A 14,120-nucleotide genomic window follows, 5' to 3' on the forward strand; every position below is an offset into this window, starting at 1 on the left:
TTTGTTCCCCAGTGAAGGCCATCTTTGCCCTTCTGGGCAAAGGTATTCCCGTGGGGGGCCCCAAAAGCAGGAGTTCTCTGAACTGCCCCCTCCCCCTGGAGCTCTCTCTCTTCTATTGAAAAACATTCAAAGGAAGGGGTTCTTTAACATTCATGACATCACCTCTCCTGCTTCCACTGTCCTCTTCCTCTTGAGTTGAGAGAACATCCTCTCCTGGGAAAAGTTTGTCCTGGCCAGGCGATGGCACTTTAATGTTTACATAAAGCGGTCAAGCTGAACCATGTCGGAACGCGCCTCACTGGGATTCAGACATGATTTCAAAATGACCCTATCTTCGTCTTCAGTTACTGCACAAGAGCCTTCCTCTGGAGTATCCCTGTCCTTCTGGCCTCATCAGGTTTCTCCAGCATCCAACTTGCACACACCTAGCTGTTGTGTGGTTGACCCTTTGGTTCAATGGACCACAGAGAAGTGATTTCTACAACCTCTGGCAGGAAGTGGTGAGCCCTCTACTTCTTGCTGTTAACTTGGGCCCCGGCACTGATCCTTAGAGCTCCCCAGCCCCGTAGCCCATCCTTTGGCGAGAGCAACCTCCCCCCCAACACACACCCCGGAAGTGTGAGCAAAGGGAGAGGCATGGATGGCTGTGTTGTCTGAATTTCCTCCCACCACTTTGGCCAATGTTCACAGCAGATTCTGCTGTTAGCATCTCCAAAATGGTATTTTATTTATCCTATTTCTTTAGTGCCCTCTTAACATGGAGCTCTGTTAACGTAGGGAGACGTGGGGAGTGTGGGGAGACGTGGTCTCTTCCCTCTGGGAGTCTTCAGGCATGCTTGCATTGTTGAGCCACACCCAGCACCATTTACTCCTTGTTTCTCGGCATCCCTTCCTTTGTAGCCCCACGCCCTATTGCTTGAACTGGTGTTCAGCAATACATTTCTTTGGGCTCTGTCTCATCGTTGCTTCTGGGTCTGTCTCCCTCACTGCACTTTGGCTTCCTTCAGGGTGGAGCTGTGTCTGTTTGCATCTGTACCTTCAGCATGAATCCGGGTGTCTGGAAAATGCTCGCTGCTTAGCAAATCGGTGTGGAGCGGGACAGGATGTGACAGCGTCTCAGATGCCGTGTGTCACATTCCTCCTGCTTAAAGCATTTTGATTTCCTTAACGTCCAAAGCTCAGCCCTTGGAACAAGAACCACTTATTTGTATCTGTCCAACTAGATATTGCACTTCTGTATGAGAAGCCAGTAAATGAACCAAGGATGTGTTTATAAGGCATGCAGATGCATCTGCAGTGGCTATCAATTCAGCAGAACAAATGAATTAGTCGAAATTATCCTTCGTGGTACCAAAGGAGAACCAGCCTCTTCCTAGTAAATACGCTTTGCTACATATAGAATAATAACCCTGAGTGCGGTGACGCCAGAGCCTCCCCACTGCCATCTGGAGCAATGTTCTTGCATGGTGATGCCTCATCAGCTCTGCCCTGGTTTCCCGCCTGCTCTGGGTTTTCTCCTCTCCCTGGCCTTGCTCTGTCATAGGATGATGCATGTCACCCTCTTCCCGTCCTCTTTTCTTCCTGCCTGGCAGTTCTTGGCTTCGTAATGTAGTGTTTTTCCTTTTTTGCACCTTCATGTATTAAAAACTGTATGAATTGATGAGGATTCTTTTTAAAGTTCGTTTATTTATTTTTAGGGAGAGAGCTGTGGGAAGGGCAGAGAGAGAGAGAGAGAAGAGAGAGAATGCCAAGGAGTGCACAGCCCGATGTGGGGCTCGAACCCACAAACCACGAGATCATGACCTGAGCCAAAGTTGGACTCAACTGACTGAACTGCTCAGGTGGCCCTCATTAGGATTTTTAAATAGAGGAAAACCTACAGAACCGGAAATGGTCTCCCACACAGATAAACCTCTGTGGTTGGTATGACAAAGTAATATATGCACATGGGTTAAAAGTCAGAAAGCAAAAATTATATACGATGTTAAAGCTTCCTGCCCTGCCCGTGCACTCCACGCTTCTCTCCCCAGCGATAATCACAGTTAACATTTTGGTGTATGTTTTTTTTATAAAATTGTTTTAAGTATGATACACATCTATAGATAAAAGTTGAAATGGATATATGTGTATCTTTTCTACTGACGCGGAACAGTCCCAAGAAAAGTGCTCTGAACCTACCTTTTTTTCTATTTATTTTATTTATTTGTCCCATAAAAATTTTTTTTTTGAGTATTTGACACACAATGTTACATTAGTTTTAGGTGCACAACTTAGTAAATTGATAAGTTTATAACGTTATATGTTATACATTACAAGTGTGGCCACCCTCTGTCCCAGTACATCACTATTAAAATATCATTGGCTGGGGGCGCCTGGGTGTCTCAGTTGGTTAAGCGTCCGACTTCGGCTCAGGTCATGATCTCGCGGCGTGTGAGTTCAAGCCCCGCGTCGGGCTCTGTGCTGACAACTCGGAGCCCGGAGCCTGTTTCGGATTCTGTGTCTCCCTCTCTCTCTCTGCCCCTCCCCTGCTCACGCTCTGTCTCTCTCTGTCTGTCAATAATAAATAAACATTAAAAATTTTTTTAAAAAATATAAAAAAATGTATTTTTATGTTGTACTTTTTATTCCCATGACTTGTTCATTCCATAACCGGGAGCCTTCACCCATTTTGCCCAACCCCAAACCCCTCCACTCTGGCAGCCATCAGTTTGTTCTCTGAACCTTTTATTACTTAATGTATCTTAGAGATCCCTCCATAGGTACCTCTCCTTCTCTCCCATCTATCTTATTCTTTGTATCTCCTGCATAGTATTCCATTATGTAGATGGTTTAACTTTCTGGTCCAGTTCCTTATTAATGGGTAGAGACTTTCTCTTGAACTTTTACTGTTTCAGTAATACAACTATGACTATCCCTGTACGTATATCTTTGAACAGTTCTGCAAAGGATGTGCATGTTTTCCATGTTGATTGTTGTTGCTAAATTGTCCTTCAAAAACTAGATTGGTTTTCACTAATTTAGATGTACCACCAAAGTGCTTGAGTGTACTTGATTCCCTGTCAATCTTTTCTAGTTTTTGCCAGTATGATAGAAAAGTTTTCTCTCCTTGTTCCGATATTTCTTGGATTGTGTGTGAAGATGATGACCATTTTGAATTTATAAGCAATCTGTACTTTGTGAATTTTCTCTTCCCGTCCTTTGGTTCTTTTTCTGTTTGGTTGTTTTTTGTTTTTTCTCATTAGTTTAGATGAAGTCTTATCAACCTCCTCAGACCTTTCTTGAGCCTTGATCTAAAATTGTAACTGAGTCTCACCTCAGTGTGTTTAATCCTCTGCATAGGATTACAACTGGATATATTTCCCACTTGTTTGTGGGTTTCTCTTTTTCTAGAGTAGAGACTCTTAATCATGGATCTCATCTGTCTTGTTCATTATTGTATCCCATCACATAGATCCACACCTGGCCCATGATAAACATTCAGGTGTTGTTGAGTGAATGAAAGAATAATTGAATTAGCCTATATGGGTTATAAAAATTTTTTGTTTGTTTCCTAATTTTGTTTATGGAATTTTTCCCAGTGGCAGCTTTGAAGTGTTTATGCAACCACATTTATCAATAATTTTCCTTGATGATTTCAGAAACTTCCTTGTTCCACATTTATAAATAAATTTACCTCTGCCTCCTTTAAAGACTCCTGTGGCTCCATCTTCTAAGTTCAAGTGTTAGACCTCTATAAAATTTATTTTGATATTTTAAAAATCTAGTTTTAATTTTTCTCACAACAGTTGGCTAGTTCCTCGTCATTCGTTGAATTGGCTCTCCTGCATGCATTTAGCATACAACTTTATGGTAAACTACATTTCCACGGGTTTCTGGCCTCAGTCAGATTGTTTTAATTGCCGCAGTTTCATGATATGTTTTCATATTTGGCGAAGCTGATCTCTCTCCTTTCTTTTCTGTTTTTCTTGGTATGATTGCCTATTAGCTTTTTTCCAGATGAATTTCAGAATCATTTTGCCAAGGCTGAAAAAATATTTTAAAGCAATGCATAATAGTATTCACATATACTCAGAATATATGCCTTGTATAGTTTTTGTCTCATGTTTCGAGCTGATGAGAATTTAATTTGTTCAGAATTCATGTTATTAAACTTAGGATGGGCTGGATATCAGAAGTTGCTTGCTGGAGAAATGCATGTGAGAAGAGTTGGCACCCTTTGGCAAGAGGGATTTTGATTTAGGCTGGATATGCTCTGTTAGAACTTTTGAGTGTCAGTGGGTGCTATATTTCCGGATGTGGCGTTTATACTTGAGTGTGATGAACTACTGACGAGTTATCCTTAATCTTAACTGCCTGTTTTGGATGCATCTTGCAAGAGACACTAGATACAAAAAAAGCCTAAACTTTAGTCTTTATTTTGCTACTAATGAGCCATTTAGCTCTTGATAAGTTAAACGGAGTTTCTGATCTTGTTCCCTCATCTGTAAAACGAGCATAATCTGTACTCAATTCATTCACTCATCAGATAATACCTTATTTTTCTGCCTACCTTTGGGAATTACCGTAAGGAACAAATAACAGAATTCTGGTAACATTTTTGTTTGAAAATGTTAAGTCCTGGTTAAGCATTGTTCCTTGAAAAACTTTTCATTTGCTTATCTCCAGTCCCCCTATCCCCAAACCCATCGAAAAGATGATAAAGGAAAAAAAAAATTAAAGCCATAAGCCAGGAAGAGCAAAAAAAAAAAAAAAAAAAAAAAAAAAAAAAAAAAAAAAAAAAAAAAAAACAGGCCAGCAATTGCAGCAAAGAAAAGAAATCGGCAGAATTTTGGGAGCTGAAAAGTAGAACAGAAAAAGCCAAAACTCATTTGCAAGATGTAGTGAGGTGCCAGTTGAAGCAGTCCCAGTGCCATTCTGGAATTGGAGGCACCTGGTGCGTCCAGAGCTGGGGTTGAAAAGATGATGATGAATTGGAAGTCTAAATGAGGACCTGTAGGACCCCAGGAGCCCCTCCCTTGCCACAGTGAATGTTGGAAAATGTGGTAAAGATGAGGGCTGAGGAAGGTGATGTACTTGGGAGGGGAAGTTGGGACTGGGATGGGGGTAGTAATAGAGACATAAATCTTCTCCCGTAGCAGGAAGTCAAAAGATAATATGTTTTTTAAAAGTTAAGACATAGAAGACTTTGCATGCTATTAAGAAGGAGGCAATTGAGAGGTGAAACTACACACAGGAATTGAAAGTGATTCTGTGGGAGGGGCGCCGGGGTGGCTCAGTTGGTTTAGCATCTGACTCCGGCTCAGATCATAGTCTCGTGGTCTGTGGGTTTGAGCCCCACATCGGGCTCTGTGCTGACAGCTCAGAGCCTGGAGCCTGCTTCGGATTCTGTGCGCCAGCCCCCTCTGCCCCTCCTGCACTCGCACTCTGCCTCACTCTGTCTCTCAAAAATAAATAAATGTTAAAAAAAAAAAGAAAAGAGAAAGAAAGAAAGTGATTCTGTGGTTGATGGGGAGGACAGGAGCTTCTTCTTTTTTTTTTTTTTTAAGTTTATTTATTTATTTTAAGAGAGACAGAGACAGGGTGTGTGGGGGAGTGGCAGAGACAGCAGGGGAGAGAGAGAATCCTAAGCAGGCTCCGGGCTGCCAGTGCAGCACCCAATGCGGGGCTTGAACTCAAGAACTGTGAGATCATGACCTGAGTCAAAATTAGTGGGTCGCTTATCTGACTGAGCCACCCATGTGCCCCCTTTTATTTTTGTATAAGCCTTGGTAGTATTAATAACTAGCACGTTGCTTGGTAGACTTTTAAAACTAGGTACATGTATTATAGTGACAAAAAATAAAATGAAATAAATGACTTCATGCCATTGTAGAAAAGTGAGTCTCTAGCACAAGGCTTGCATAAATGCCTGTGGAATAGTTGAGTGAACATTATTCAGTTATTTAGAAAACTTTTTCCCTTGTTGATGGTGCTAGATAGGAAATTAGAATTAAATAGTGTGCTTTATGGATTGACAAGTAATATATGTGGAATATCACAGTATATAAAACCAGTCTCGGGGCGCCTGGGTGGCGCAGTCGGTTAAGCGTCCGACTTCAGCCAGGTCACGATCTCGCGGTCCGTGAGTTCGAGCCCCGCTTCAGGCTCTGGGCTGATGGCTCAGAGCCTGGAGCCTGTTTCTGATTCTGTGTCTCCCTCTCTCTCTGCCCCTCCCCCGTTCATGCTCTGTCTCTCTCTGTCCCAAAAATAAATAAACGTTGAAAAAAAAAATTAAAAAACAACAACAACAACAACAACAACCAGTCTCTTTATTTTGAGGACTATAGAATGTCAGAAGGCCTTTGAATAAAGTTAAAAAAAATACAAAATGTCAGTCTGGACTTTGGATTTACTTTATACTTTTAATTAAGGAAGTTTTAGGGTTAAAAATACATGTGTTGGTATGTTTTTATCAAGACATGTCATGGGGCGCCTGGGTGGCGCAGTCGGTTAAGCGTCCGACTTCAGCCAGGTCATGATCTCGCGGTCCGTGAGTTCGAGCCCCGCGTCAGGCTCTGGGCTGATGGCTCAGAGCCTGGAGCCTGTTTCCGATTCTGTGTCTCCCTCTCTCTAACCCCTCCCCCGTTCAGACTCTGTCTCTCTCTGTCCCAAAACTAAATAAACGTTGAAAAAAAAAAATTTAAAAAAAATAAAATAAAAAAAAAAAAAAGACATGTCAGTATTTTCTCTACCAGAAAATTCTCTGACTCAGGCATTAATTTATGACACAGTCCTGATAACTCTCTTCCCTTTGCCTTTTTCTGTTTTTGAGAAGAGGTTAAAAATCAGTCTGCCTCAAGGAAGGCAGTTGAGTACTGGAGAAATCCTGGCACCTAGTTCTTTGGTTTAATATCAGAAGCAGAGTAACAAAGTTTGGAAGTTGCCTCTTCTAAGAGAATAATTGGAATGTCAGGAGCAGAGATCTAGTTGTAGTAACATGATCTCCTACCTGAAGCAAAGTACCCCTCCAGGGAGTCCCGAGTTCTGCTGGCATTAGAAGTAACAAGTCAATAATCGGTAAGTTGGTTATTTTCCAGGATGAAGGATGTTTTACCAATGGAATTGTACTACAAAATTGAGTCCAACATTTATTTGCAAGTTACTATAAATTTTGGGGGAAAGAAATGCTAGAGAAATACCCGGAAATAGTACTGTGTGGCATTTCTTCAAGAACTAATTTGATTTTTTCTTTGTAAGACACAGGTGAGTTTGACTCACATTGCACTTTCCTCTGTGTATGTTGTACCTATTAGTCTAATATCTTGAGCATGCACACTGGCTTTTTAATCTTACGATTTTACACTCACAGAGCTATTGTTTGACTGAGGCACAATCATTTTTGCTACCTAGTTATATAAGAAAACTCACATGGAAATGGTACTTAAGTAAAAGTTTCAAAAATGAAATATTATACCAGCTAAGGTTAAATATGTAATTGATTTGGGTATCTTTTTTACAACCATGTTACTTGAAAGCCATATTTTAAAACTTTTATTGTTCTTAGAGTGAATTACTGGAATTTAACCGGCAGCAACAGGAGGAAGAGAGAACCAAAACCCACCAGGCTGAACACAAGAGGTATAAATGGCTAATAAAATTAGCATCTTTGGTTAAAACAATTACTTATAAAGTTTCTGCAGTTGTTTTAAGACATCACTATAGTTATATTGAATGTGTTTTAGAACCTGTATTACCTTTTTAATCTTTATATTATTGGGTATTATATGTATATGAGGATGCCCACTGTTACACGCGTGGGCGTGCACGCGCGCACACACACACACACACACACACACACACACACACACACAAAATCCAGTTTTTCTGGATAGGTGGCATAAATTCACACTAGAAAACAGAATCATGCTCTCAAGCTATTTATTTGGGTTATACTTAATTTGCCTCCCAGGGAACAAAGCATTTTAATACTTTGAGATGATCCTTTACTGTTTGTAGACCATTTTAGAATAATTGAACTCATCCAGATGGTGAGATACTCATACGAAAGCTCAGACAAGAACTATCTTATATTGACTAACATATTGGGGAAAATAGCTTAAAATAGAACCACTAAGCAAATTTCAAGTACTCTCTGTCTTATTCCTAACACCCAGTAAAATATCATACTGGTATTGGCCTGGTATACTGACTCACATTGGTATACTGATATGATAGATACCTGCCATATCTATCCTTATTCTAGGATTCTCCTGGGGGCACTTGGGTTATCCCAGTTTATTGCAGTGTGGTTGAAGATCTCAGAAGTATTTAATGTAGAGGCTCTCGTGATCTAAAGGAGCAAATTCTTTTTCTAAAACCGAGTGCTTTCACTTACAGGTTTAACCTTCCCACTGTTGCTAATGTGTGGTTTTAAATTGTGGTGCTTTCATTTTGTAATTGAGACTTTAAAAAGTGTTCACGGAAGCTCCCGATTCTGCTGGAGCTGTGAACTATGGATGGGTACTCATATTCTTTTGACTGGATTATTATTGTGCTTCCATAATCCAGTCAAAATAGTTTTAAAATGTCAAATGTGAATTTATATGTTTTTTTCCAATTAAAAGAAAACATCAAAACTCTGAAACACTGGTTAGGCTACTTTGTTAGGTAAGGGGTAACGGTTACTGCTACCTTTGTTTTTGTTTTTATTTTAATAAAATAGGTTATAAACTAGCTTAGTCTCTTATTGGTTTTTGTCATTTTCTGTTTAAAATTCTTTCTATTAAAAAAACTAAATAGGGGCGCCTGGGTGGCTCAGTTGGTTAAGCATCCGACTTCGGCTCAGGTCATGATCTCACGGTTTGTGAGCTTGAGCCCTGTGTCGGGCTCTGTGCTGACAGCTCAGAGCCTGGAGCCTGCTTCGGATTCTGGGTCTCCTCCTTTCTGTGCCCCTCCCATGCTCATGCTCTGTTTCTCTCTGTCTCTCAATAATAAATAAATAAACGTTAAAAAAATTTAAAAAAGCTAAATAGTGTATTTCTTTAACACCGGTTGTTAGTGGTAGCCAGTTATTTCTCTTTATTTCTCCCCCCCCCCCCTTATTTCTCTTTATTTCTGAGGACTGATTGGATTGTAAAGCTTTAAACATCTTAAAGATAGTGTGATATGTCACATTAATAGGCCCTGTTGCTAAGAACTTCATCTTCAATGGGCCTCCAATAAAAATGCAAGTTATTTGATCAGAGGTGGAAAGGATTACTTTCTTGTTACAGGAAACTTGGCCCTCATTCTTTAAATGTATTTCCATACTGCTGCATACCTAAATATTGAGGGGGGGGACTATTTATTTTCTATACTTTATTTTCTCTTTTTATGGATTCTAGTTAAATATAGATACAAATTTAATAGGATATCGCTCTGGGCAATAAACTCAGTAACCAGTTTTGAGATAACTGATCAAGGTTTTACACACATATTTTATGTTCTCAATCAGTTTTTGAAGACAGTGTGTGTTTGTATTGGGCTTTAGAGTTTATAGTGAGCTTTCCCATATTATATGAAAATACTCATTTGGTAGTCTTATAACGAATAAAATGCTGTGACCATTTCTGCTGAGGGCAGCAACACCAACTGTGTGTGTGTGTGTGTGTGTGTGTGTGTGTGTGTGTGTGTGTGTGTGACGTAAGTTAGATTTTCTCCAGGGACATAATTTTATTGGAGTCAAAAAGACAATGTGCTTTCTACTGTTTAGAGGTGAGTTTTATAAGGGAAAGTTTATGGTATTCCTCACAAGTTTTTCAGTGTATCCAATACTGACTGAGCTTGGCTGCACCTGAACCTGACCCATCATAACTTTTTGAGTAAGAGAAGAAAGTTGAAACCTCAGAAAGAAAAGACAGAGCATGAGGGTCAAGGACTTGAAAGGATCTGGGCCATGAGCTGCAAACTGGAGTGAATTGAATCAATTTATTGAAACTTGAACCATCCTTAAGTAGTTTTTATCCATATATATATATATATATATATATATATATATATATATATTTTAAATCTTTATTCACTTTTGAGAGAGAGAGTGTGAGCAGGGGAGGAGCAGAGAGAGAGGGAGAGACAGAATTCAAAGCAGGCTCCAGACCCTGAGCTGGCAGCACAGAGCCTGACGCGGGGCTCGAACTCACGAACCGTGAGATCATGACCTGAGCCGAAGTCAGGCGCTTAACCGACTGAGCCACCCAGGTGCCCCAGTTTTTATTGATATTAACCCTTAGAAGAAAATCCAGAGTACTGCAGTAAAGGGCATGCACTTTCTAACGCTAGTAAACAAAACTATATAAACAGGTACTTTTTCTTTTGTTTGTTTTTCTTGATTCCTATTGAGAATTCAATCTCTTTAGTAAGTGATGTCCTCTTAGTAACTGGTGCTCAGAAGTGAATCATACCACTTGCTTACATGACAAGCCATCAGTCCTCCCAGTGTGTGAGCAGACTGAGAGCAGTGGACGATGGGCTGTTCTTCAGCCTGTACTCACCACCTTTGGGGGTTTCACGATGCAACTGCAGTCACAGAAGCAGACAGATGTGGGGACCACGCACCTGCATGATTCATTTATTCACCTTTTACATACCAAGGCACACTGTGTGAAGGCTTTGTTCTAGGCACTGGGAACAGGCGTAAAATAGCAGAGATCATCCCTGACTGCATGGAAATTACAATCTGGAGACGAGAAATAGAAGTCAACAAGTTGATAGCAGTGGTATTTCAGACAATGATATGTACCGTGAGGAACACATCCGGGGTGAGATTAAGGGAGAGATTGGAGGTCATAGTTCCTCCATGAAGAGGTAACATGAAAGGACAAGAGACCATCACATAGAGATTGGGGTCCAAAGTATACACTTAGATGTCCCCTGTCATCTGGTATGGGAGAAAATGCAAAGGCCCTAAAGTGGGAGTGACTTTGGAGTTTGAGTCTTTAGTGATTGGATTGTAGATGGTGAGGAAGAGAATACGGTGAAATGAGGTTGGCAGGAGCCAGGAAGTACAAGGTTTTGGAAGCCAGTGATTTTATTCTAAGACTAATGGGAAATCACAGGAGGGTTTTAAGCAAAGGGAAGGCATGATCTCTTTTATAATTTAGGCAGGTGGTTGTGCGGAGACCAAATTATAGAGGGTGGGAGTGGAAGCAAAAGCAAGGCCTGAGAGGATAATGATTTGTACTAGAATGATGGCCATGGAAAGAAATGGGTGAATTCAGGATGTGTTTAGCGGGTAGAGTCAACAAAACTTCTAGTGGTTTGGATGTGGGGTGGATGGGGGATGTGGAAGGAAAGCCCATCTTTGCTGACAAAAATACTAGATGAAAACAGTCCCAGGCACATGGGCAATCCAGAATACCCTTGGTTGTGTGGTTAAGGAGGATGAGGATCAGTTTTCTCTCTCTCTCTTTTCTTTTTCATCATGATAAGTGTACTCTTTAATCTCTACCATCTATTTTATCCATACCCCACCCACCTCCCCTGTGGTAACCATGTTTATTCGTGATAGTTAAGAGCTTGTTCCTTGGTTTTCCTCTCTCTCTCTCTCTCTCTCTCTCGGTCTCTCTTTTTCCCTTTGCTTGTTTTGTTTCTTAAATTCCACATATGAGTCAAATCACATGGTATTTGTCTTTCTCTGATTTATTTCTCTCGGCACTATAACTCTACCTCCATCTGTGTTGTTGCAAATGGCAAGATTTCATTCTTTTTGATGGCTGAATAATATTCCCTTGTGTGTGTATGTATGTCCATTCATCTATCAATGGACACTTGGGCTGCTTCCATAGTTTGGCTATTGTAGATAATACTTCAATAAACATAGGGGTTCATGTTTCCCTTTGAATTAGTGTTTTTGTATTCTTTGGGTGAATACCCAGTAGCACAGTTACTGATCATAGGGGGTAGATCTACTTTTAACCGTTGTATTTCTCTTAATATTCAGGTCTCTAGCTCAGTAACATACTGTTCAATCTGCATGCTGAGAAGTCTAGAAAAGGGGACATAAATATCATACTCTTCAGTGAACCAGGCTGACTAGAATATGGCACTTGGGTATACTTTATGGTGAGAGAGGAAAAAAGAAAAACCTTTCTAGCAGCTAAGATGTGACTACCATCTGATAGGTCTTGAAGTTGTTGAGAAAATAGCAACCCAGTAAGCCAGAGAGAGCATTCTGGGTCAACGTGCAGTTGGTATTTTAGCTAGCACTGAACATTTTAGCTAGGCACGAAACAAACCCAGCCTCTGGCTTTGCTACCCAGCAGTCATTATCCTCATGGTTCCCAAATTCCCCAGTCATTGACTTATAGCCACCTACCATGACTACTTTCTGTTAATCTTCATGACTGAAAAGGAGGCTGTGAATGGGGCCTGCCTACCCTTCCTTCCATGAACATATATTGATCTGCTGCTATGCATCAGGCACTGTGTTTCTTTTCTTTTAAAATATTTTATTATTTTGGGGAGAGCACAAGTGGGGAAGGGGCAGAGAGAGGGGACAGAGGATCTGAAGCTGGGTCTGCACTGACAGGCTGACAGCAGTGAGCTGGATATGGGGCTTGAACTTAAGAACTGCGAGGTCATGACTTGAGCTGAAGTCAGGTGCTCAACTGACTGAGCCGCCCAGGTGCGCCAGACCTGTTTCTGCCAAGAAGCTTATGGTCTTAATGATGCTATTCCTTAAGAATCAGTTGACATCATAGGGTACCTATTACAGCATTGTTTCTTCAGCTTCCACGTCCCTGACTCAACAATACATGGGCAACTGAGAACATGGTGTTGCCTTTAATTTACTTTTTTTTTTTTAAGTTTGTTTGTTTATTTTGAGATAGACACAGTATGAGTGGGGGAGGGAAGAGAGAGGGAGGGAGAATCTCAAGCAGGCTCCATGCGGCCAGCACAAAACCCAATGTGGGGTCCGAACTCATGAATCATGAGATCATGACCTTAGCCAAAACCAAGAGCTGATGCTTAACCGACTGAGCCATCCAGGCGCCCCTAATTTACATTTTTTAATTCAAAAGTTGTACTGTGTAACACACAGGAAAGTCCATGGATTAATTATAGGGGGAGCCTCTAAGTAGCCAGCTCTAGAAGTAGAATACAACCATCGGTTGTATTCTGACCTTTATGATAATCATTTTCTTGCCTTTCCTTAAGGTGTCAACTCCTATGTGTTAAATTTAATTTTTGAAATCAGTTGCTGCAAGCATCACCAAACACGAGGGAAAGCTCTGCCCATTCTTTCTTTTGAAAGGTCGAGTTTCCCTCTTCTGATATTTCCCCTTTCTTATACTCTCTTCCCATTTTCCTTCTACTCTTCACTTACAGGATTTACTTTAGCGAGACTGACAGTGGGGTACAGGGCATACGGGAGGGACATCTGTGTTGCAGCAGCAATGCCACAGAGCTACTTCGGGTTCCCCTTCACGTTTTAGGTCTTGCTGAAGCTTCCGTCTTCCTTCAGCCTCCGGAGCTCACACCTGGCATGGCCCGCAAGGAGACAGTTGCTCGGGAACAAAGCTCTTGTTGAACTGGTAGAAGATGAGGGAATGAAGCTCTGAAGTTCAGAACTGTTCCCCCTCTGCCCACATCTGGCACCAGCTCCAGCCGATGGCTATTAACAGCCTGTCATATTGTCATATGGTTAATGTGAGAAGAAGTTTCTGTAGATTTCTTCTAAGCAGTGGGGGTAGGGGAAAGCAATCCCCACGGTCAGTTCATACAGCACCTTAGGTTCTCAAAAATCTCTCAGCCCTGTAGCACGCTTTCTGCTTACACACATTTTTCATTGTTTTAAAGGGTAAATAATGCTTTCCTGGACCGACTCCAAGGCAAAAGTCAACCAGGTGGCTTCGAGCGCTTTGGAAGCCATTGGAATATGAATAGTGGTAACAGCTGGGTGAGTTTTTTCTTGTCTCTTAAAAAAAATCTTTGAAAGTTGAAAAGTAAAAACAATGAGAATTTTAAAAATATGTTGGGCCTTCTCCCAAGGTATTATTTTTTTGGTGTGCTGTTCAGCTGTGTGATGGGCAGTCAGCCAGGGTGATTACTGTAAATTCCACAATAGTTTCTAGAGAGAAGGAGAAAGTCCAGGTTTCAGCTCT

At 41.1% G+C, this 14,120-nt stretch overlaps 1 protein-coding gene across 4 annotated transcripts in view; it reads left to right on the plus strand.

Moving 5' to 3' along the window:
- EPSTI1 (epithelial stromal interaction 1) overlaps positions 1–14,120 on the plus strand; it is a 99,103-nt gene that overhangs the window by 78,294 nt on the left and 6,689 nt on the right. For 3 of the 4 annotated variants that reach the window (XM_045477534.1, XM_045477550.1, XM_045477533.1), the window contains 2 exons: positions 7,544–7,617; positions 13,816–13,915. In XM_045477534.1, coding sequence (XP_045333490.1) covers positions 7,544–7,617; positions 13,816–13,915 — 174 coding nt within the window. Of the gene's footprint in view, positions 1–7,543; positions 7,618–13,451; positions 13,701–13,815; positions 13,916–14,120 lie in introns of those variants that run through there. The other variant, XM_045477541.1, reaches the window with a different exon arrangement.

The sequence above is a fragment of the Leopardus geoffroyi genome, chromosome A1, assembly GCF_018350155.1.
Source record: "Leopardus geoffroyi isolate Oge1 chromosome A1, O.geoffroyi_Oge1_pat1.0, whole genome shotgun sequence".
NCBI classification, from domain to species: Eukaryota; Metazoa; Chordata; class Mammalia; order Carnivora; family Felidae; genus Leopardus; species Leopardus geoffroyi.